This window comes from Hippocampus zosterae, chromosome 11 (assembly GCF_025434085.1).
Source record: "Hippocampus zosterae strain Florida chromosome 11, ASM2543408v3, whole genome shotgun sequence".
Taxonomy (NCBI): domain Eukaryota; kingdom Metazoa; phylum Chordata; class Actinopteri; order Syngnathiformes; family Syngnathidae; genus Hippocampus; species Hippocampus zosterae.
The window spans coordinates 8,530,320-8,554,695 of NC_067461.1; the positions used below are offsets into that span (position 1 = coordinate 8,530,320).

At 42.5% G+C, this 24,376-nt stretch overlaps 1 protein-coding gene across 1 annotated transcript in view; it reads right to left on the minus strand.

Moving 5' to 3' along the window:
* zcchc24 (zinc finger, CCHC domain containing 24) overlaps window positions 1-24,376 on the minus strand; it is a 36,978-nt gene that overhangs the window by 11,056 nt on the left and 1,546 nt on the right. Inside the window, exon 2 of the mRNA XM_052080042.1 lies at window positions 20,713-20,913. Coding sequence (XP_051936002.1) covers window positions 20,713-20,913 — 201 coding nt within the window. The remainder of the gene's footprint in view (window positions 1-20,712; window positions 20,914-24,376) is intronic.

Consider the following 24,376-nt stretch of genomic DNA (forward strand, 5'->3'; position numbering starts at 1 on the left):
CTTCCCGATCCTACCACGGTTGTAGTCAAACGTATCTTCATATTTCACGAAAAATAAAAAGACTCGTAGCTACGAACGGGAAGAAACAGATCTAAATGTGAACGAACTGTCACAAGTGAGGTGTTAAAGTAGTTGCCAGAAATATCAGAGAAAAAAATAAATGAATAAATGCTGTTAGAAGATTAACAAATGTGAGATTAATTCATTAGTGTCTGTAATTAATTGATCAAATTAATCTATATTTTAATCTCATCTAAAAATTGCTGAGAAAACCACAATTTTAATTTTAAATTCATTATATTATTGAGGCAGATGCTTTGTATTGATGTGGTAGGCTGAACTTGAGCTGCTTCGGTGGTAAGCAAACTCCTTACAAATTAAGCACGACACGTGTTTTCGGAATATAAATTTTCTATTTATTGGGCCAAGAACTCTCACATGCTCCTCCATTTTCACTTCTCCCCTCCTCAAGGCCCTCCCAACTCCAATGGGAGCCAATCATCTTATGCTAAACAAACCCAAACATAATAACAGCCAATCAATGTCCGCTTCAGGCTGTGACTGGCAGTTGTTTCCCCACCCCAACTACTCGAACACAGGAAGCCAACACATAAAAAAAGGGATGTTATAAAAAGGCAACCCACCTACAGAAACAATGCAGTTAGAGATAAAAAATTATATTGTCGCGATTAAAAAACATAATGCGCTAAATATGACTATAATCAATTATTTGCAATCGACACGATAATTTGACACTTCTAAAATAAATATTAACAGGCCTTTCGAGGAAGAGAAGAAATAATTTTTCTCTGGAAGCATCGTTCTTGCTTCTTGTGCGCATGCAAAATTGGGATCCCAGGGGACAGGAATCACAGCCGATGATGTGGTCCGGTCACAATGTGGTCTTTCTGCAGTCATCTCTGTTATCAGTGTGCTATTCTTGTTTGTTTGTTTGTTTTTTCATAAATATATCGCGATTGCATCAATATTGCCTCAAGTCTTGTTGTCCGTCCTGAATCTAATAGTTATCCATCTTTCCAAGAACCTTTGGACAATTTTATCCTCTCAAACTGTGTGGAGAAAGTTTCGATTTAGATCCCTTATCTGTTTAAGCAAGACAATGCCGCAATCCAAAAAGAAAAGTCTTAACAAATCTTTGGCAGCTGAAAACACCATTCCATGCAGATTTCCCAACTTTTTTTTTCCTATATCATAAACAAAATATTAACATTGGGATTGTGGTAAATTTCTTTGATTAACTACGGGAGAAATAAAGTCCAACATGTGTTTTGATTCTAGCGTAATCTTTCTAGCACGTTCTGATGCCAGTATTGTATTCAACTGAACAATACCGCCCTCAAGGAGTTCCATTCGCGTAAATAATCCCCCAAATTCATCATTGTGTCGTTCTTCCTCAGACATCATTCGTAATGATCAATGGATCCACTCAATAACCACACACAGGACATAATTCTTAATAGACCACCGCAGCATTCAGAAAATCTGGCACTCTCTCTTGAGTGGTTTCCACTTCAGACTGACGTCCTCTTGCTCCCAACCCACGGCGGAGATTCTGTGACATTTAATTCAGTCTTTATCACAAGCTGCTAAGGTCCGTCCTTTCCACCCTATTTGAATAGCGCCGGAGAAGTATGTTCCGCTGAGACCGAACACCAGATGTGCCAAAATTGTTCATCTTGAAAACGCTTCAGTTTGGAGGGTTCGGGGGAAGGGAAACAAATTGTGCATTCTGGTTCATTTACGTGGCTTTCCTAATGTAAACCTTTTGTAACGTAAACAAAGCAAATGGCTGGTTTAGCCAGAGCTCTTCTCCGAAAAAGAAATACACAATCTCAAAGCTCTTTATGAGCATATAACATTCTTTGGCATGTCTCAATGTTCCCATCACAGCAAAAAGAAGAGTTACGCTGTCGTCACTGCGACCCAGACAGGTTCAGTGAGTCACGACAAAAACATCCCGTTGAGCGCAGCGGTAAGATGCTGTCAAGAATCGACGTCCGAGCTTGTTTGTCGCACCACAACACAGACGTGTTGGGCAAGCGATACTTGCCGGAAAAGATTGGTGGAGCACCGTCATTTTTGGGTTGACCACATCAAAGCAATCGTCATGTGAAAGAATTATGTAGGAATGGGGCAAAAAAAAACCCAAAAAACATTGTGTTGGCTCTCTCCTTGCAGTATGACTAGACTTCAATCAAATAGTGATAAAATTGCGATCCAAATCCGCATTATGTGAGAATCTTGGCGTATTAATAAGTAAGGGAAGGTTATTATTCTCCATGTTCTGTCAAACCTACAAATTAAAACAAGCGATGAGAAGTTTTTAATAGTGATTGGTTGCTCTGCTAACCGCTGCTTGGTTTTGTTTTGACAAGGAGCAAAGGAGAATCTGAGGGGAAATCGGAGAATGAGGAAAAGATTGAGTCATGGCCACCTACTGTATGAATCGCTTTTCTGGGAATTTTGTGGTTTCTGGTTCATGAAACTTTGCCACCTTGCTCCGCAAACACACAATGACAAAAAATGCTGTTTGGCAGGGTTAGCAATGTGTACTGGATTCCAAATTTGTGTTTGGAAATGGCTTTAATGATGGTCTCCTCCTCTCTAGCTTCATCCAAAATGGCAGCCTTTTGTGTCTTTTTGGCCATCGGATTTTAGGACTTTTTGGTGAGTCCACTCATGATAGACACAGCGACCAAAATTCATGTTGCGTAGCGAAACGGTCTTACAGAGGCTACATTTTCATGGCTGCCTTTCCAGCAGCTCCTATATTTTGTTGTTCTACCTCTTCCTTTCATAACTTTGCTGCTGTGAATTGGGAATATCTCCATTGCGAGACTAATAAGGGTTTTCTTCTCTTATCTTAATTGTCCGTACATGAACGATCAGTAACCGCATTGACATGTGTCTGACATCAGAGTAGTTCCCGAATAAAGCGGTGAGGATACGGTCACATCAGCCCGCCCGTCCGAGCCCAGAGCGCCCAAACGAGCCTTTGCAGATGGCCACTGCTTCAAGTCTAAAAAAAAAATGCCCCTGTGACCACCTCAGCTGTGTCCCACCGCACACAGAACAAGCTTTTTTTTTCTTGGCTGTTTCCGCTGCTGGACTTCACATCCCCGAGGCAGGGCCAAAACCTCAGCCAGGTGCATTATGGGAGGCTGTTTATCAAGCCTGCCATGGACTACAAGCTCTAAATACAGCCACTGTTTTTCCCCGTGCATCTTTTTCACCAGTCGATGCCTCCTTTGCGGGTGCAGCTGTCTCTTTCGACTGCGTGCGAAGAAAAGTGGCTGAGGCTGAAAGTGACGGGTGGGCAACAGGTGTGCTGTTCAAAGTGATCAATCTGCACTTGCCGCAGCACAATGGCTCCTTGTTTATGCAAACAACCGCTTCCTGAATAAGACCGTTCAATAGAGATTGACAATGTGGGGTCAAAGGCAGGCCGGTTGTATTCAATTTGAGGCAATTTGTCCAAGGGTCATGCGAAATGATGGAAATTGTGATGGGACAAGCCATTACCTATTTTGTAGACATTATGGGCATTTGTGGGTTAAATGTTTTGGAGCACTTCTTTTGAGGCGATCCAGGTCAAATGTTAACTCATTTGGCCCATCTCCATATTGTAGGCTGGAAGGGTGAAAAATCACAAAGTAACCAAATCCATCCGTTTTCTGGACTGGGTGAGCTGGAAGCTAATTTCTGATGACTTTGGGCAAGAGACGGAGGGCCACATCCTTGACTGGTCTCCAAGGCCCATCCAGACAATTTCAAGCGTTGTTTCCCAACTAGGGTACATGAGCACATTGCAGAGGGTAGGTGGTAAACATTGAATGTTTCATTTCCAAGATGACGAGTCGAAATTCACAGCCGAAAAAGAAGCCCGTTGACAAAATGATTTGTGCGTGCGACAACTTGTTTCCCTGGGTGAGGGCAAGTGTCTTTGTTCCTCATAATTAACGTTTGAACGCCTGCTCAAAGGGCACTTGATTCAAGTGAGCTCCACTTCATGTATTTATTTGTTCGTTTATTGTGGTAAATGCGATGTGTAGTCCCGGATCAATCTCACGTCGTACCGAAGTCAGATGGGAAAGAATCCAGCTCAGCCGTGAGCCGAATGAAGACGAGCCGGTGAAAATGGATAGATGAATGATTTTTATCGGAAAGCGATATCCAGTGTTGACATATAGATTCAGGAACTTTGACTTCATTAGAAAGCAACAAAAGTGATATTTGACGCTTGTAGTATCTTAAAAGATTCTACATCACCATACAGCACTGATATTTGGTGGCTAGCGGTGGCTAGGTAGGTTCCCTACAACTGGACAAGACAGTAAAGCCGACGTTAAGTTATATCCAGTCGAAATTACTCAATAAAAACAGCCTTTTTAGGGCAGTCAGATTCAATTAGCCACATCTGCAATCACGACTTCAAACATCATTGTATATGTTTGCGACAACAACTTTACGATGGCCACGCGCTAGCTGACAAAGCATAATTACTTTTCTCAAACCCTTTCCACAATTTGGAAACAATTATGAGCAGGATTACAACACAAAAGCAAATGTTGTTGTTTTTTTTTTATCTGTTTTAATCCTGCTTCGCTGGCGTCGGGGCCCCACACTCCTGGACGGCTTCCCAGTGTTCCCGAGTGCTCCGATCGCTTAGCTGCTAGCATCTGGAAACCATCAGTGTAAACAAAGGAGGAGCGGAGGAGCTCCGGCCCCGCTCTGCCCCTCTCCGCATCCCCCAGGACATCAACACACGAACACCGAAGCAGGCCCAGAACCTACAGTGTGTATATGGGAGGCATGCGTGTCCTCATCGCTTGACCGCTATTTGTTTTGGCCGCCGTTCATCAAGAGATGGATTTTCAGATACAGTGGATGAACTTCAAGTCCTGAGTGTTTGCTCGACTCTTTTGTTTTGTCATTAAGCATAGCGTTTCTGATAAGTCCTCTAATTCCTCCAATGTGATTCCAGTTCGCTTGTTAGCCGTCAGTGCCACAAGAAACTACATGTGGTTTGAACCCCAAACCAGTCTATAAAACAAATATCCAGGCTTTGGCCATGCCTAATTCCTCTGCCGATGCATGACGCCGGCATATTTTTTCATACATTTAGCCTTTCGGCAAACACGCATTTATTAATCATGTGGTTTGCTGTTGTTGTTTTTTTTTTTCCCCCACATGGCGAAACCTGCCAAAATGTAGTTCATGATGCTTTTAATCCACCAAAAAAAGTAATGCGATGTCACACTTATACGCACATTCTTTTCGATTACGTGTAGTGAGAAACTGAATGCCAACTGAACCCACCAGTCACCCAAACAGAAAGTCTGCTAGCGGCTATAAACTAGGCAACGCTAAGTGAGCTAGCACTCGTGTTTAGCTCCACAACTTGTAAAATGTCAGTCTAATATTGTGCGAACGAATAAAAAGTTGTGACATTGTTTATTTTTGGGAACATGAACAAGCGAGTGCTGTGTAAAGTAGGCCGTCCACTTTAAAGTCTCCGCTTCAAACCTGGAGGTCAGGGCGCTATTCTTAAAAGAAGCGTTTCATGTTCGGGAAATTTTTGGCTTTATTTGTATGTGCATTTTATAACACTTAAAAGAAGCTCGCTCACAATAGTGCACACCAGTTGTTCCGGGGTCTAAATATGCTTGTGTGTAGCTGGGTTTATCCCCTCCTATGCCTGTCACAAATAACAAAGGCGGGGGTGAAAAATAATCACTTGGAAAGAAGCCACAACAATATTCACATCCAAGCGTTATGAGCGAGCATTTAAAAAAGGATTACTATCACACGTACATTCCACAATACAACATCATTTGAATAATACAGGGGAGACCAAGCTAAGCTTGGGTTACAAGTTTTCCCTCCGCTTTCAAACACTGAGGTCAACCACGGTTATAAATGACTTTATTAACTCACGTTGATGCAGCAGAACATGAACACAAATGACCACGAGTCCATTTCCAGAATAGTCAGCTAATAGTAAAATACTCCTGCGTGGCAAAGCAAGTGTTCATTCAGTTTCCAACATGGAAAAGTCTTCTTTTTTTTTTTGCAAGGACCTCAAACCAGAGCAAGTGTCTAGATTTAATATTTCCCCAACAGATTCTTGTAATGTCCTCTAACATATCACATTGGCATATTACTTACAGTATGTTTAGTCTCTCTGCTGACATGCTGAAGGGATCACATGGGTGAGGGTTAAATGAAGACAGCTGTGCTAAAGTTAAAGCATCCCACAGCTATCAGTCATGTAGATAGAGCATAGAGGTGCTTCGTCGGGGGCTAAAAAGACCTTTAGTGGTTTCAAATGTCGTCGAACCTCACTGACAAACAATTGTAGCCTAAAACTTGTTCCCCCCCCCAAAAAAATAATTTAAGCAGATACTGTTTGGTGATTTAATCCTAATGCAAACAAACATGACAGATAAATGTAGGCTCCAAAAATGCTGCATCGCTTTTATGTGGAAACAGTCTTGCTTTTGACAAATTTTCAGGTAACGTAAAACGCTTGATGTTTCAAATTCAAAAGTATGATGACAAAATTCGACTCTGTGGCACTGTTGACTTAGATTAGACCGAATCTCTTCTCAATCTTCTTTAATTATTCCAAATTAAAGTTGCAATTTGTTGCTGTTTTTATAAACCCAAGGTAGACGTCTCATATTGAACGCAGCTGGGTTCGCTCTCATGAAGAACGACTTATTTCGCTTGTACAGTCGACCCCTTCTGTTTGCGGGGGATATGGATTAGGCCAGCCCACGAGTTGCAAAAATCCACATATAATTGACGGCCGTTGAAATGCATTGGCGGGGGAAAACGATCAAATGTTTTTTTTTAGGTTTTTTTTTTAACCTGCCCCATCTCCAATGTTTCAGAAATCGCTGATAAGCATTCAATCTTCGGTTTCCATGAAAAACGGGCGGGAATTGGGGATGGGGGGGTGGTTGTGTAAATCTACATGTGCTGAACCGGTTGTCTCACTGTAATTAGGAAACATTCATTTGATGCACCAAAAATGATACCCTGTAACCTGATAACACGATAAGCAGACCACTGTAGTAACCACTGTCCCAGTAAGGGTTAATATACTTGCATCATTCCAAACTAGTGTACCTAAAAAAATATATGATTGCTGTGGTATCGTCGGCGTCGGGTGAAATTTCCGGATGAAAATAAGAAGTCATATAACCTTGAAAGGATAAATGTGTCCTTCTCTAAAACATTTGCATGCACGTGCAACTGTTCAGTGTTCTGTCACAAGGAGATGAAGGGCAAAATTCACAAATTTTTGTCCCTCCATATCTCAAATACAACCTACTGATGAGAGTCGGCGACCATCTTGTTTGAAGGCACACAGTGGCAAGGTCCTGTGGATCAATTGTTCAAATGGAAACCACATTGTGAAAAGGATGGCTGGATACCAATTGGAAGTAAAGCGGGATATTAATTCGTCGATTCATGGACCGACACGTTTGCGGTTCGGATCTTTGTTAGAGAGAAGCAAGTTGTGGAAAAACTGAAACGTTGAATTGTCAGTCAGCCAGAACTTTTGAAAAAGTCAAATGAAGTTCACCTGTAAAGTTCATAGTGCATTTTGGGTTCATCCTAAAATTTCACCCGCGCAACGCGCATGTGTGAGCGTGTGTGTGTGTTTGCACGTATGCATTTGTTTTTGGGTGTGCATCTCAATGGAGTCCTACGTCACTCACATCCAAGACAGCTGCAGATGCATATGGCCAGGCCAAGCAAATACTTTTTCCCAGATTCCTCGATTTCCACGACACAGCTTCCCTAATTGGCCACGGAGCTCACGTCTCATGTTCTCGGGTGGAATATTTTCCCTGAGGATCAAACGTGGGTATTTCGCTGCAGGCCCCCCCCCCCAAAAAAGCACACACAAAAAAACACCACAATCTTTTTGTTTTGGAGCTGTGTCATCAGAATCCTTCTTCTCTCTTTGCGCTTCACTCACAGAAAACATCCAATAATCGATGAGCATGGAATCCGTCCCCGGAAGCTTTGTTCCATCGTCACACCTTTCTCATCACCCGATGTAAGTTAACCGTATGCCTACGCTTACCGTATTCACTAGGGCTTAAGAGCTAATGCTAAGTGGAGCCGTGGGTGTGAACCCCTCCCAACCCTGGCCTGCACTGGCCTTGGACTTAACAACCGTCCCGCGAGGCCTAGCAAGCGGTGCAGCTGCACGGCAGCGTTAGGTTACCAGCGGAATGAATGACAAGAGCAGGTTGAGTGGCAGGCCGGTTTGCGGAGGTGCACATCATATGCTAGTGCACAATACACATTTCGTGTAAGTCCATAGACAGATTCTGTGAAAGTTGTCCTACCCGCAGTGTCACTAAATTATTTTTTTTAATGAATAGGGGGGAAAAAATGCTTTTGCGTAAAAAGTGTATTAACGCAAAATAAAATGGCGTATGAATAATCGACAGTCAATTCTAAAAATATTCGATGGTGACACTCCTACATGTAATGCTTAATAAACTCTGTCTGTGTAGTGTAGTCGCTGCCCTCTGATGACACGGATGTAATTCCATACTACATCCACGCACGCATTAAAAAAAAAAAAAATTTATGACTCCAGTCGATGTAACCACCGTTTTATGAACCCATCCATGCACAAATAATCCATCCATGACAACCTGTAACCTGATAACCCGATAAGCTGTCCACTGTAGTAATCGCAGTCCCTGAAAGGGTTAAATATCTGTCACGTGAAATGTATAAAAATCTGAAGGCTTAAGGGAAAACTGTAAATCCAAAGTCAGCAAAACAAGCAAAAAAAAAGCACAAAAAGCTGAAGAAAAACCAAAACATGCGAAATGAATCCTCTGAAGTTTCTTTGAGCAAGGTCAGGTAGAGAGGTAGGCTGCAATTTTGCCTCATATGCCGGCGTCATTTGGCCTGAAGTTTTATGCAGCACTTTTGGTGGGGGGTTGTTTGTTTTTTTCCCCCCCCCGAAAATTACAGTCGCATTCCGAAATGCACAACTTCAGGGGTGTTTGGCTTTTCGACGCAGCATCGTAAAAGTAAATGGAGTGAGGTTCCCCAAGGCTGGCTTAGTTAGCCCGTCAGTACACCAGGAAACTTGGAATTTATATGCAGTGATTGTTTTTAAGATGCACTGACTCAAACTAAGGGGTTTGCACATGCTTGTTTGTCGTTATAATGCAGTTCCTTGTTATTATATTCCAGATAGCTTTGTTTGTTTGCATTTAAATATGAACTCTACTGACACTTTTCTCCATACACCATTGAGGAATTTAGTTAGTGTGCTCATCCCGTACTCTATCTGACGTTCCTCTCCGGTCTTTGCGACAGTTGGAAGATGGCAGTATTGTGAAAGTGGTGTTCCTGATAAGCCCATACCCGTTTCCGAGACTTGTCGCCATTCACTTCTGGTAACCTGTCTTGAGTGAGTGTGAGATTAGAAATGGACGCGGTGCATTCAGAGCCTCCGACTGTGACTGCAAGGAAGATCAGGGGTCGCCCTGTAAAAACATTCCCATGCTGGAGCGCCGCCCACCATTCCACCCCCCCCCCCCTCACCAAGTCCTCAACTCTGCCAGAAACTTCCTGGCACACTGCAGGGCAATGTGTTACAGAAGACAAACTTTTTAAATGAAATTCTGAGCATGGATCGCCTAAATCTGGTTTCATTCAACACATGAGTTGCTGAGGAGAAAAAAAATGAAGCTATATGACAGGGAAGAAGACTTAATATTTACATCCTTATTCTTCGACCGTCCTCTGTATCCAATCAAACCAGGTTCCAAGTCCAAACGCTGTCAAAAGGTAAAGCATGCCCCCTTGGGGGATCGGCAAAGAACATTGAGTCCTATCATCTTGTTTATTCAGTTTAAATTGACTCGTTTGAAGGTTTCAACCTGTCTCCACCCGATTACATAATCAGCATGGTTCTCCTCTACACGTCTGATTTATGGGATTTTTCCGTCTCTCAGCACATGTCTTCCCGCCGTTATTCTAATCTCCTTGAACCGAGTCCGTGCAAATAAATAAAACTCTGAGCACATCACGTCCACTTCCACGTTGTAGGGGCTGAGTCGAGCTTACCTCGAATGCGCACGCATACACCCTTGTGGCTTCGCATGCTGACCACAACTGTTCTCTAAACTATGGTTAACACGGCCCCGATTCCTCGAGGAGGCCGACGTTCCGGGCTAGTTTGCCAGAAAAGTACTTCAAGACACTTAAGGAGGGAGGAAAAAAAAAGAGTTACAAAATCAAAACCACAGAAGAGGCCCCTATAGTTTGTATGTTGACATATGGATGAAACGACTCTATAGGGCGGCCAGCAGGGTTTGTTGTTGTAATTATATTTTTTTCTCCCAGAGATCCAAGGCTCTCTCTCCCCACATGTACATGCCTGACGCACTTCTGAGATCCCTGCTGAGGCAACAATACAAGCCTGCCTTCCTGACCTCTCCGTCTCGCAGAGTCTGCAGACGCACAATGCTCGCCTTAATTACCAGCCTCCATTGCCGGCAACTATGGCTTAGCCCAATGGTGCCCATTCAGAACCACAGTCTCTCCCGAAGGTGCCCATTCAGGCCCCAACACAAAGCCAGCAGTGTCACTCCCCGATCCCTTGACACCACATCCAGAATTGTGTGCCAGCGCTCGCAGCTTCAGTGTCTCAGTATGTCCGCATTCTTTCGTCATTCAAAATCGTAGCCCCGATGAGGGCGAGTGGTTCACGTGTGAAAGAGTCAATGAGCTCAAGTCAACATACCGCAGACCAGATAAAAAAATTGGAAGGAGTGAGGAAGTTGTGACACTTTTCATTCGTCCATCATCAATTAAGAGGCAGGTTATGTTGTAGGAAATGGAAGCAACGGATAACCCATTGTCACGTTCCGGAATAATCTGTATAATAATGTAATAATATGCTAAAACTTAGACAAGGATAAGATCTTTGAGCAAAAAGGTTTATTTATCGACAAAAAAAGCGGAGGAATGACGCTAGTTCCAATAACAAGGAAAAACGAGACAAACCAAAAATGCTTGCAAAAGGCAAGGCAAATGCAAAGTTGCTTGTCATGAAAAGACAAGAAAAGCCAGAACACAAATAATAAAAACCAAGAAAAAGAAGGAAACACACACTACTTACTATTAGCTAATCCAAAATACGTGGCGAGACTCATACGTGGCAAGAACAAAATTTGAACCCTTGAGAAGATGGAATCACGAGCAGGACAAATAATCCGACCAATAGTAGACAACATGGCGGCCCGGTAGTCCAGTGGTTAGCACGTCGGCTTCACAGTGCAGAGGTACCGGGTTCGATTCCAGCTCCGGCCTCCCTGTGTGGAGTTTGCATGTTCTCCCCGGGCCTGCGTGGGTTTTCTCCGGGTGCTCCGGTTTTCTCCCACATTCCAAAAAACATGCGTGGCAGGCTGATTGAACACTCTAAATTGTCCCTAGGTGTGAGTGTGGGCGTGGATGGTTATTCGTCTCTGTGTGCCCTGCGATTGGCTGGCAACCGATTCAGGGTGTCCCCTGCCTACTGCCCGGAGACAGCTGGGATAGGCTCCAGCACCCCCCGCGACCCTTGTGAGGATCAAGCGGTTCGGAAGATGAATGAATGAATGAATGAGTAGACAACTTGGCAGTCCTTATATACTCAGGTGATTGTGATGCGTGACACGTGCACCGCTGGAGGCAACCAACCTCCATTCCAGCCGACACTGAAAACCAAAACAAGCAGAATCATGACACTCATCGGCGAAGATTCATCAAACCTTGCGACCACTCGTTCTACAAAGTAAGTCAGTTGGGATCTGACCCATAGTGGCAAGGTCAGACCACTTTCAGAGGCATGCCATGCCAAAACATGTTTGACCATGGACTGAATTTGACTCTAAATAGACTTCCGTTTAGCAGAAACGTCATCATCATATCGTTTGAGAAAATGTCAACAAACACCTCGGCCAACTTGCTTCAGCTGAAGAATTGTTTCTTTTCATCTGACAGATTGGACGTATTCAGTCTTCAGTCAGGTTCTCAGACCAGATCCTATGTGTCAAATAACCATCGACATTAATGTTCACTTCTATGGACAATTTACAGTATTGAATTAAAATAGCATGCACGTCTTTGGAATGTGGTCCAAAGCTTTAGTATGTGGCGAAAACTCATGCAAGCACGAGGGAGAACATGAGACCAGGTCACACAAAATTCTGCCTTTTCCTAAATGGACCGTATTCAGGTTTCTGAACAAAATAGTCTCATACTCTTCAGGTCTGCAGTAATGCTGTTTTATTTTTGATTAAATCTGTTTTTTAATTTAATCGTGGACATGGACTTGGCATCCCAGCCAAGACACGGTCAAGTCAACCAATCGGAGGAATTGAAAATGTCTTTCAAAAATCTCCTCAGAATGCAGTTATTAAACAAAGCAGTGAGACAAATTAGGTAGAGCATGATGATATTAGCCCATCAAGGAAATTTTGTTTTCCATCTTTTTTTTGTCGCTATTGCTGAAGGAGTACAATACGGGCCACCAGCGTTCTGCGTTCCTCCACTGTCAGAATAATTACACAAAAGTAGCTTCCTCCAAGGAGAAGTGTCTTCAGAGGCCAGTGGAAAAAGTGTGTCACAGAACCTCAAGTCATTCAAAACAAAATGTTCTGGACAGTTGCGCGTCGCCTTCTGCCCACTACTGGCCATGCTGAAGGTCTGCGGTCTATCTTGTTTATATCAAAAAACACACAAAAGAACCTATCAAACTTCTTTGGAACTGCCGCCCTAACAGGATATCACACTGGAGTGAATATCTGACCTGCGACCCCCCGTCCGCAGTGTCAGGCGAGCCATCCTGGCGACCCAGTTCCTGTAGCTTGGGTATGGCCGAGGACCCCGGTGACACTGTGGCTGTCTTAGGCACACATGCCACAGTGGGATTACTGTGCGGTTAATCACTGGACATGTTGCCGTGGAGCAGGAGGGATGACATATTCCACAGATGACAGGAAATTCTGTATTATTAAAGAGTGACTGTTCAAAATTAAAAAGGTATTGAGGGTGAACATTAGTACCGCTCACTGCTGTGAAGACTAATTCACATTGAAAGATTGATGAACAACTCTTGAAAGAGATTGTTTCTTTGCTTCAGTCTGCATTTTCTCACTGGCTTGGCAGCATGATCGGAAGACCACAGAAAGTATGGAAGAAGCTAAACGCTAATTTAGCACCACTACAAAGTAAAGATCCCTAGCATGCTAGCTAGTGGCGATGTCACCGTAAAGAAATGTGACGCGCATGGGCACAAACTGTTTTTCAACTTTTTTGTGTCAGCTGTGATGTATTCGCACATGTTCAAACTGAGCTTGCGAAAACTTTGAGAGATATTTTCAAATGCTTACATTTTTGGGCACGAAATAGGAACAAAAAGGCCCCAAACCATTGCGATTTGTATCCATTTTTCCGGAAATACGGTCAACGCTTAGTTTTACCTCAAACTCTGGAGGATATATTAACTTTAGGCAAAATGGTATAAAATTGTTCCCTGATGAGAAATTGGTATATTCCCTTGTCACTTCCTCATAGCCGTGCTAATGCTCGTGCTAGTTTCCACACCTACGGCCCACGTGGTGTCTCCCAGAGGTGAGGTTGAGTGTCAAGAGTTATCAAAACAGGAAGTGGTGCAATTGTTGCCTCAGCAAAAATTGAGCGGAAGAATGGGATTTCTGTACGGAACACAAACCAGCTGGCAGGAAACTACACATTTTTTTCTCGTATCTTTCTTCAAGCTTTGATTTCCTATCATGGGAAGTGTCCTCACACTGCTTTCCTTGGCTTGCTGTCTCCAAACTCATCTCAGGCCTTCAAACCGTTGCCTCCCTTTTTGTGCGTGAGTGCGTGCACGCAAATCAATTGTGCACCAAGCCATGACAGGGAATCATCCAAACTGATGTAGAACTGGCCCAGGGGCCTGGAGAGATCATGGGTGGAAAATGCGAGGCAGTCTCTCATGACAGTGTTGAAAGATTGTTTATCGACAGGGCTCACAAAAAGCGAAGGGGTGCACGAATAAAAACCAAGGCGAGAGAAAACAGCTGGCGAACAAGAATGTAAATAATTTCCCACTTGATGGGTGACGGGAGTTGATTAAATAATAATTGCACGAGTCAATCAATATACGGAGACTCTGTGATCCCCCCCCCCCCCTTCGGCTAGCGGGATGCCGCTATTGTGCACTTTTGGAAAAAGCTGATGGAGCTTTTTTCAAAAGTGTTTTGATCAATTAAGATCTGGTTTGCAGAACACAAAAGTAAGTCTTGAACAAGTCACAGTTTTTACATGGAATCTCACACTCAGATAATGAGATCCGTGACATGAGGTAGTATATGGTGGGACACATACAAAACATGTCCGACAGCGACATTTGGTTTCACAACAAAGCTGAAGTCAATTTTTGGTGTTAAATGTCATATCCCGGTCGGATTTCCGCTTTCCCTTTTCACACGGGGCACTGTCATTGCTTCTCTGAGGCCTCTGCAAAGCCATATCATCCTCGTTCCATTCTGTAGCAATACTTTTTTTTTCCACAGGCAGTATGAAGTGCAAATTATGATATCGCAAGACTTGAACCGTGCGAGTTGAGTGTCACATCTAAGAGAACTGTAGCATCGGTGCTTAGAAGACGTCTCCAAGAAAGTGGACGGTTTCTGCACTGCAAATGTGTCCAGCGAAGTCATATATTACAATTAGCCAAGTCAAATTCTACACCAAATAAATCAAAAACAAAACACTTTCTAAAAGACAGTTTTAAGAACACAGCCGGTCGGTTTGGATGTGCAAAAGGTTTCTTTTACAAAGGATGCTCGCCAACAGCTGGCTCTGCATGTGTGAATGAGGATTGTTTTGATAACACTGGCGTCTTACTGGAAACTCTTTTAGCCTATTTTAATTGGTCATTTGGGTGCAAACAGATGCACGAAGCCACATATGGGAACAATGTACAACATTTTAGATTGAGATGTTGTTGAGTTTAAGGCTATGTTATGAATTCTGCAGGTACTGGTAGAGATTCCACGAAGAGGCATGCCATGATTTAGTCACTGGACTCGCTGAACACTGAAACAAATTCTGAGTCATTCCCCATTCCATCCGAATTCTGTGAAAAACTCTGACCAAATGAAATCTGGTATCCCCAACTGCCCTGTTGTTTTCACAAAAAAACAAATATAGCAAAGCAAAAGAATGCAAAGTCAAAATAGAACACATTGCCATATAAGTATAGGTTTGTTAAACAAGTTATACTTCCCTCGTCTTCAACCTATTTTTGTATACGTCAACAAACAGATTACACATTACGTTTGAAACATTCCAATTTGCAAGCTATGATCACATACAAATGTTTGTGTTTTTGTTTCTCCGTTTGTCATCCGAAGGTCTTTTGTGCAAGGTAAAAAAAAAGAAAAAAGAAACATAATTCTTATCGTCCAAGCTGAAAATTGACTGTTGCCAAAACACACAAGCAGATGTGCAATGTAAACAAGTCGATTATCTTGAAAATGATCCCATTATTCCATCTTCACCCCACAGCGTATTAACAACAATCCAAAATCTGTGTTGCAAAAGAGTTGCGGCATTATCCCAGCAGCGTGGCCACCCTATTGATAGGATGCTTTGTCCAAAAAAAAAAAAAAAACATTGCAAGACTTAAACCCCAAAATACTAGGCAGCCATGATGGGTTGCCATTCGGGTGATCACCAATGTTTATGTAAAAACACATTTGGGCAGGTCACAAATGAGTCAAAAGTGTGATCTTCCTCTGGTGTGAACATCTCGCCTTAGGTCAACATTTTGACACTTATAAAGAGATAATGGCCACCATTTGCCACAAGACACCAATGATCACCACTTGAGGTGTGAGACCCGCTCAAGTATGGCATATGGTCTTGATCAAGATACAGTCGTGTCAGCATTTGACCCTAAAGTGAATGAATTCATTCATTCAACAGGTCGTCACCCAAAACAAGTGCTACCGACTAAATATCCCTCTGGGTGTGTTCCAACATCTTCAAAATACTTTCATTCCACCGGCACCGTAACCAATCGGACATAAGACGCATTATCATGGAACCATTAATAGCGCTCTGTGTTGTTGATCATGTTTTTCTGATTGCTATACCGTGATGCTTTCAAACCAGGCTCTCATGTTATGCCCCGCTTATCTTTTATTATTCAAACAAATGGTAAAAACTAACCATTTCATGTTCAAGTGGAGGAAGGCATACTAAATCTGTCCCTGCAGCAGAGCAAAAAAAAAACAGCACACCAAAACGTGTTGAATTAGATCTGATAATCAAATTCCAGACAAGCGTCTCGATGATCATTAATTATGAATAAAATGAGAAAACCTTTGTCTCACAATGGAGAAATTCCCAATTACAGGTATGCTTTCCTTCTTTATTATATCTTTCAAGCCTTTAAATTGCTAGCCTACAGAAGCTAACCTCACTAAGCTAGAATTTGCTTATCATCGAGTGGCGCTTTGTTCCTTGATAAAATACTCATAAATCTCTGACTCGTTTTATCTCTTCATCATAAAAAATTAAGCAGAAAAAAAAGGGAATTCCTGATGGCCGCAGGGATCCCATTCCTCGGACGATAAATTAGCTAAGAAACTAAGTGAATAGTTTAAGATTAATTAAGATTAAGATATCCTTTATTTGTCCCGCAATGGGGAAATTACAATCAGAATTCAGAAAGGAAAAACGCTGGGTAGGGAGAGGGAAAAAATGCATGAACTCTCTCTCTTCAAATTATTTAAAAAAATATTTCAACCTAATTACTTGTATTTTTTATTTTATTTATGCTAAATGAAATTGGTTTAGAAATAAAAAAATTATAAACAATGACTATTATTGTTATGTCTTTCCACTGAATGTACCTCGGTGTTACTGATTTGGATGCTAAATGGGCTCAAGGGCACATGCACAATAAGTGTCTCTAAAGTAAAGCTATTTGAGTCCCCTGGGTTTTTTTTTTAGGGGGGGGGGTATTATTTTGAGAAAAGATGTCAGTGAATGTCTTACGTGGTAGCTGTGGTTTTGCATAAAATATCTCAACAATTATGGACACACACAGACCACCCGTATATAACTCACTACTCATTTTCCATGAGTTCATCGCCAAATGCAAGAATATGTCATTCCGTGCATCGTTTTTAACCAACCATATCCGAGGTGAGGGCAACTGTTGGAGGCCTTATTCGTCCCCTGTGTTGAAGCAAATCATGAGTGCAAATGGAAGACATCTTGGAAGTGAGCCAAGGCGTGGCAGTGGCGACTGAGGGGCATTCTGCTCATGACTGGGGGAGCGACCTCATTTTCCGAATAAAAGCCAGTTTACATAACACCTCTGTCCCCGTGACGAAGAGGAGCGGCGGACTGCCAGGCTTGTGGTTTTCCCTTGACTATCAAGAACCATTGTCTCCATTCCTCCAATAGTGGTTCCAGTGTTAACATGCTATTACAAAAACATAATAAAACATAAAAATCGTACAATTTCAGTCACACATAAATACCTCGGTGGCCACAGCTATTTAATTGCCTTGCTCTCAGAGCCAAGCAGTGGAAGAGATATCCAAACTCCAATGCACAATCAAATCAAGTCATGACCCCCCCCCCCCCCAAAAAAAAAGTGTTTTGTGAGAAGAATGACCTTATTCAGTCAGTGAGCAGCAACTGGGCAGTTAGTGCATTTGCATGGAATTCAACCCTAATGACAAGTTGGACGCACCATCCCAAAGCATAAGAAATAGGGATCACATCAAAATCCAAGTGTCGCAAAATCGGTCGGCCAGACATCGCAATAGGTATGTCACACACATTACTGGGGGTCGAGAGTCGGCACCACTAATGACGGGCAGGTAATAGTATAAGTGATATAGCACAATTGGAAGGTAAAGTCACGGACAGGAGGCCCAGGAGAGCGCTAAAGAATCAGGATGTTGATGAAGTGTGTAGGTGTGGACGCCGTTTGGAGACTTTGCGGCATTTTGAATTACTGCTGGCAGTTTAACAACAGCTGAAACAAAAACCAGAAGGAGTCCTGATTTTGAGTTTGACCCTGGAATGCTGACATCTTTGGCAAGGTTGAGTCCAAGGATTTTTACTGACATTGTCGGGGCTTACTTAAAACAGCATTTCCAATGTATCATTTTAAGAGGACAAGCTGTAAAGTTAGACATCATGTGGTTTTCAGAACGGGCTTGAAAGAGATATGGAAAAGATAACAAACGTACTCAATTATGTATTACTTTGTGAACACTTGCTCCAATTATGAGCATTACGGTCATTTGATAAATGGTCACAGCTCAGCATTACTTCTGCCAAAATGGAGGCGAATGTAACTTGTTGCATGATATACTTCTGGCCAAATCCCCATTCGAGTGGTCAATAGATGATCTAATTCCCACACATTGGACATTGGCTTTGTGCGCAAGATATTTCATCAGCGCGCAGGTCTTTTAAGGACCTCCCGAGACCGGCCATCATATGTCATAAAGCCAGTCAAGGCATTTTAATCTCACATCTGCTCCTCGTTACTCTTCCATGCAAAAGAAACAGAGCACCACCGGGATTGGCCATTGCGCCTCAACCCAGGCAATGGGAGAGGAATGGAGAGAAAATGAAGGAACCAGGAGTCTGGTGAGAGTAATATTATTTTTATACTATTTTATACTAAAGTCCAATGAAATCAGATCATTATTAGGCTTCGGTCCTCACCATGGACTTTGGCTTTACAGGTCACCATAGGACACCTGCAACATCTGCAAAGCTCATTTTGATATGCCTGAAAGGAAATTATTGTATTTGAAGTTTCTCTTGTCGCTCGAGAAGGAAAGACATGCGCCGCATCTCAAAAAATAAAAATATAAAATAAAATAAATCACTCCCCCAAATTTTGAGATACGCTACGTTCTTTTTATTCGACACACATTTTTCTGACTTAGACAAGCATTTTTTTTTTTAATTCCGAAAATGCATTTTCTTATGACAAAGTAGTCCAGCAAAATCCCTGCACCATCACGAAACTCAAGCTAATAACTTCCATTAGGTTTTTTTTTTTATTGCTCCGGTGGGCCCGCTCACACATCGAGTGTGAAATTACATCCAAGCTGCTTATCACTACCAGATAAATCTTTAGTGAGCTAATTACCTCTTAATGAAATTGTGTTTTTGCGAAAGCTGTACAGATTTTATTGTCTTTGTGTTCACAGGGGTCAATATAGTCTGCATTAAACACAATCATGAGGGATTTTTCATGAGGTTTCCAATAACACCACTAAAAGGGAGCTAGATTTGTGGCTTGTCAATTTTTGGAAAGCGAATGTTCCGCAATGTTCCAAAAGGGGGGCAAAAAATATGTGATGTGATTCTTGATCATCTGGTTATTTTGACAAAATCATGTCCTCAACATACTGGCCGTCCGTCAGCTCAATGAACAGGCAACTTCACTTTATTTGCATCATCTGCAGTCATCAGATATTTTGATAAATAAGTGCAAGTAAACACCATATAACCTCCGAGATCAGGACGAAATACGGTGAAGCATACACCTTTCTTTTTGTCAACAATGACCTTGTTCCGATTCCCAAAACCGTTAATCTAAGACATCTTTGAGACCCCTGAAGCCCACTCTACATCAAATCACCTTGAGAGAGGATCAAAGATCAAGCTTTGTAACAGAGAAAGGATTACCTACGCATCTACAAACGTCTCATTAGGGCACCCGAGAACTGTTTGAAATTGTGGGGGAGAATGCGTAGCGTCTCCTTTAATCGTGATGCTATGTTATGTCATCCCAGGGTCGTCTCCTGTATTATTATTTGAAGGGACGCAGGTGGGGAAGATGATTTAGTTTCTTCTCGTGAGATGACTGAGTTACGTCACAATGTGAAACAAAGCTGCTCTCTGGTTTAGGGAATTGCCAATCGAAAGCTTATGATTGCATTCGTTTTGATAAGCTTTGGTGGATGAGTGCTGATGAAAAGAAGTCATCTTCGGGGTCATGATAAAAAGCTGGGGGGATGGGGGGTGGGTTAAAGAAAGAAGCTTTATGTAAGAATGAATCAGAGATGAGCGAATGAATCAGAGATGAGCATGCAGAACGGAGCAGATACAGAAAATCCATTTGGCAAAATCCAAAGGGACAGCTGTTCATGTTTAGAGCTCGTAAATGATGAATCCATGCAGCGATACACAACTTAACCCTTGAACGAGCCTGATTTGTTTACTGCGGCGCTTATGACGGATGATTCCTAGCGGCTGGTTGAACGCATCGTAGTCAAGAGGAAGGCGAGCGCACTAAGACACACACATGCACACACACACGCTCACGCACACTTGCACACATGACTTCCAAAGACAGAGGCCAGCCTGTTTTACAAGTAGGTCAGAGCAGAGATAGAGAGTGGCAGCAATGAGGGAGAGAGCCAGAGAGAGGCTGCGGCCAAGTCCGCTTTTCATACGAAACAAATTAAAAGACGTGTATCAACAGGAGGATAATTAAAGCAAAACACCACCTAAGTCATTTTACGGGAACAATAACACGTACCGATCGTGTCGTGCTGATCTTTCTGTTAGCGGGTTGTGTAATAAACGCCGCCTCACCTGAGGGCAGTCTTTGATGTAATGACCCTTGTTGAAGCACAGGTGGCACAAATAATTGGGCGGCGGTCTCTTGTTCGGCTTTCTTGGCTCTGATGATAGGGAAAGGTCTGAGAAGTGATCCGTCAGCGAGTTGAGCCCATCCACGATATTGTTCAGGGAGCCGTACGGCGAGACATTCTTGTACACGTTGTTGTTTAAGGCCTATGGAATAGAAAACATGTCTGAGGTTAGACCCTGGTATTCACAGTACCAAGTATTGTACCGATGCCAGCTGGTCCAAAAGACCTGAAGTTCATCATCTTTGATGTGAATCCATTTGTAAGTTTGGAAACCGTTTCTCGTCCGCACGCAGGTTGCTTTGCCTTTTTATCAAACATGTCTTTTGAAAAGATATCAATCTGTACAAAACTGTGCGTGTACTGTGATTTTACACACCCATCAACTGGTTCGGACCAACTGTATGTATGTAGCAAAATAGATAATAATAAGAAGAAGTAAAACAGGAAAGAGAGATTTTTTGTTTTGTGTTTTGATTGCAAGTTCATTGCACTTTCTGGTCCATTTTACGAAAGGTGAAAGGCTCTTTCGTTCGCATTTCACAGGTTAAGCAACCTTTTCACTGAGCTGAAGTCAACACAAGTGACACTGCCGTCTGAGGTCAGTTCTGACATGTTCATAAAAACACGGAAAATACGAAATAATCATTTTGACTTAGTTTGTCCAGCTAAAAAGGGACCAAGAGTGAAAAAGCCAGCAAAGTCATGAAGATTAAGGATAGTATAGGCTTAATATGACCCTCAACGTTAAGTACTATGGAGTGCATACAACATCATACAAAAAAAGCAAGGTATTTGTCTCTTGCATGTTTCAAAACTCTGTGTTTAATAAGCAATTTCCTTTCCTTGTGTTCTCTCCAAAAGACCGCAGATATTTTCTCTCATTAAATTCAGAACATCTGGTGAGAGTTCCAGCTGTGCTCACGAGTTGGAAAAGTACGAAGCAGGTTCGCTGAGGAGAAGAACAGGACTTTACAGAGGATGAGTCATTGTAAACAAGATGGAAGGCATGTTCCTTCGCCAGCCTTGCAGAACATCAGCAATGTCACCAGAAGCTGCTGGCGGTAAACAAGCGGCGGTCAGTTTGTGTTGTCGCAGAATGCAGAGAAGCATGCCGCTGAACCAGCTGCGACACTGAAAATGCCGTCTGAATATTAATAGCGGGACGAAAGCGGCCCACTGAGCTTCATTTCCCTTCCTCTGTTCAAAAGAAAAGCCCTTTGGATCATGCGAACGTCACTCTTCCAAAACTGTCCTCGACTCGCCCCTTGCCACTTATGACCCAAAGCACATCAGGGAACTTGGGAAATTTGAAACGACAGTTGATGACTAAAGTTACAAATACAATTTGTTATTACATAAAGCTCATACTCTTTTATCTTATGAACGTCAGTCGCGATTACAGATGGATCCATTGTAACGTCATTTCCGTATTGGGTAAGACCGAGTTTCAAGCCAGTCTTCAATTGAGTCCAGTGTGGGAAAAATCTTGATTACCGTATTTTCTGCACTATAAGGCACTTCGGCGTGTAAGGTGCACCTTCAATGAATGGCTTATTTTAAAACTGCTTTCATATAGAGGGTACACCGCGTTATAAGGCGCCTCGACTATAAGCTACAATAGTGGCTGTAGTTGCATTATGTATCCACTAGATGGAGCTATGCTAAAGGGAATACAATACAATACAGAATTATTTATACAGCACTTTCCCAACCGCTGCAGCTATAACAAAGCACTTCACAGATCATTTAAAGTACTACATCCAAGAAATCTGAATATTGATCCATGTATAAAGTAGATTGGATTATAGGGAGCACAATAGGCTTTTGTGAAAATCGAATGCTTTTAGGTTTGCCTTATAGTGCGGAAAATACAGTAATTTTGGTTAATGTCCAATAGACCAAACATTTGGTCTATTGCCCTCAATTATCTTCATCCTTCATCCATGTCTCAAGCAAGTCTTCTGTACATTTTTCAAGTGAACTTCGAGTCAGTCATCTTGGTCATGTCTTCAGAAAGTCATTTTCACCAAGTGGTAAATAATCTTTGGACAAGTCAACGTTCATGTGATCTCCTTAGTCACGTAACGCAGGTTGTCTAAGGTTGGCACGGACCTCAAGTTACTGCATGAAGCCCAGAAACAAGCAGAGTTGGGCCTCGGTTCAAGCCAGTTGCTCATATACTGGAGTTGCAACGGGACCATCTTGAGACTAAATGGGGAAAATTGCGGGCCTGTTTAAAAGTCGGACGAGAGGTCTAGGACTGTCTTCAATCTCGAACCAAAAAGATTCCTTTGAAACTTAAGACAGATGTAATCATTTGACTGCTTTTTGAAACTTTCGGATTTGCTCAAAACTTAGCCAGAAATCGTTCGGGTTGGACTTATACCATAACACGTTGGACTTTGATGAAATGTAACAAAATGACAAAATAATGAATGCTTGGACAAATGTCCACGGTTTTACCAACAAACTCGACATCTGGCATGAAATGATTAATCCTTTAACTGCTGCAATGACAAATACTTGCAAAGCCACATGAGAGTGAAGGCCCCAGTGAGTGAGCTTGATGAGATCCACAGATAAATTCATCCTCATCACAGAGGGTTAAGCATTTTTTGGGATCCGGCCCAGTGTCTGGGAAATAATGTTGCTGTTTAATGTTGCATTGCACAGAAACCTAAAACTTGGCAACCTGTCTGCGCTTCCATGCCAGATCTATATATCTACAGTCTGTTTGCCGTGGACTCTCGAACCAGATCCAGCTTTAAGGCTGTGTTCATTTATTACATCTTGTCACTGTAAATCAAGCATCACAGTCCTGTCCATTCTCAGGTTTTCCATATGCCATGCCTTTCAACCCCGGCCGGGTGTTACTGCGTTATGCGTTGCCACGTGCACACACACTCTTGTTTGTGCATTCACTTAGTGCAGTTGTTGTGGTGCTACTTTGAGAAAACGCAACACTTCATTCTTTGGTTTTCTCTCTCCAGCTGGCAGACCAAAGCAGAGTGATTTCATACAAAGATTGGGGTGAAACTGTGAGGTGAGTCAGCATGAAGTGAAAGAGTTGAGCACATCTCGCACAGTTTCATTTAAAGTTTTTTTTGGGGTGATGGATGTGTACATCGGGTGCTACAAAAGCTAGGAAACGATGTCCTGCGCAACCAAGCAAGAGAAGCCTTCGTTTTCCCAGATTTAGGATTGTGGTGTCGGCACATCAGGGGGCAATCACGCTCTGTTGTTTTAAAACCCGAGCTGTTCTGCCTGCTGGGGTGACCTGAGCTAGCATAAAACTGCAGGAAGTTACAAAGGAAACAACGAGAGGTTAGGGTTAATGTACCTTGGGAACAAAAATCGAAAGACTGTCACGATATATTGCATAAAGATATGTCATTTTCAATTAGAACTTAGCTTTTTTTGGTGAGGAAAAAAAAATGTATCGACACCATGGCGATACTTGACTTTTGCACTTTCGTGTCTTGAAAACAACTGCATTACTCATCTCATCATCAAATCTCTGCCGTGGTTTATTTAGCTTGGCATTGTCGGCATAGAAAGTTGCAAAATCCCCGGTGCCCCTAAACTGTTTCCAGCCCGTATGCACG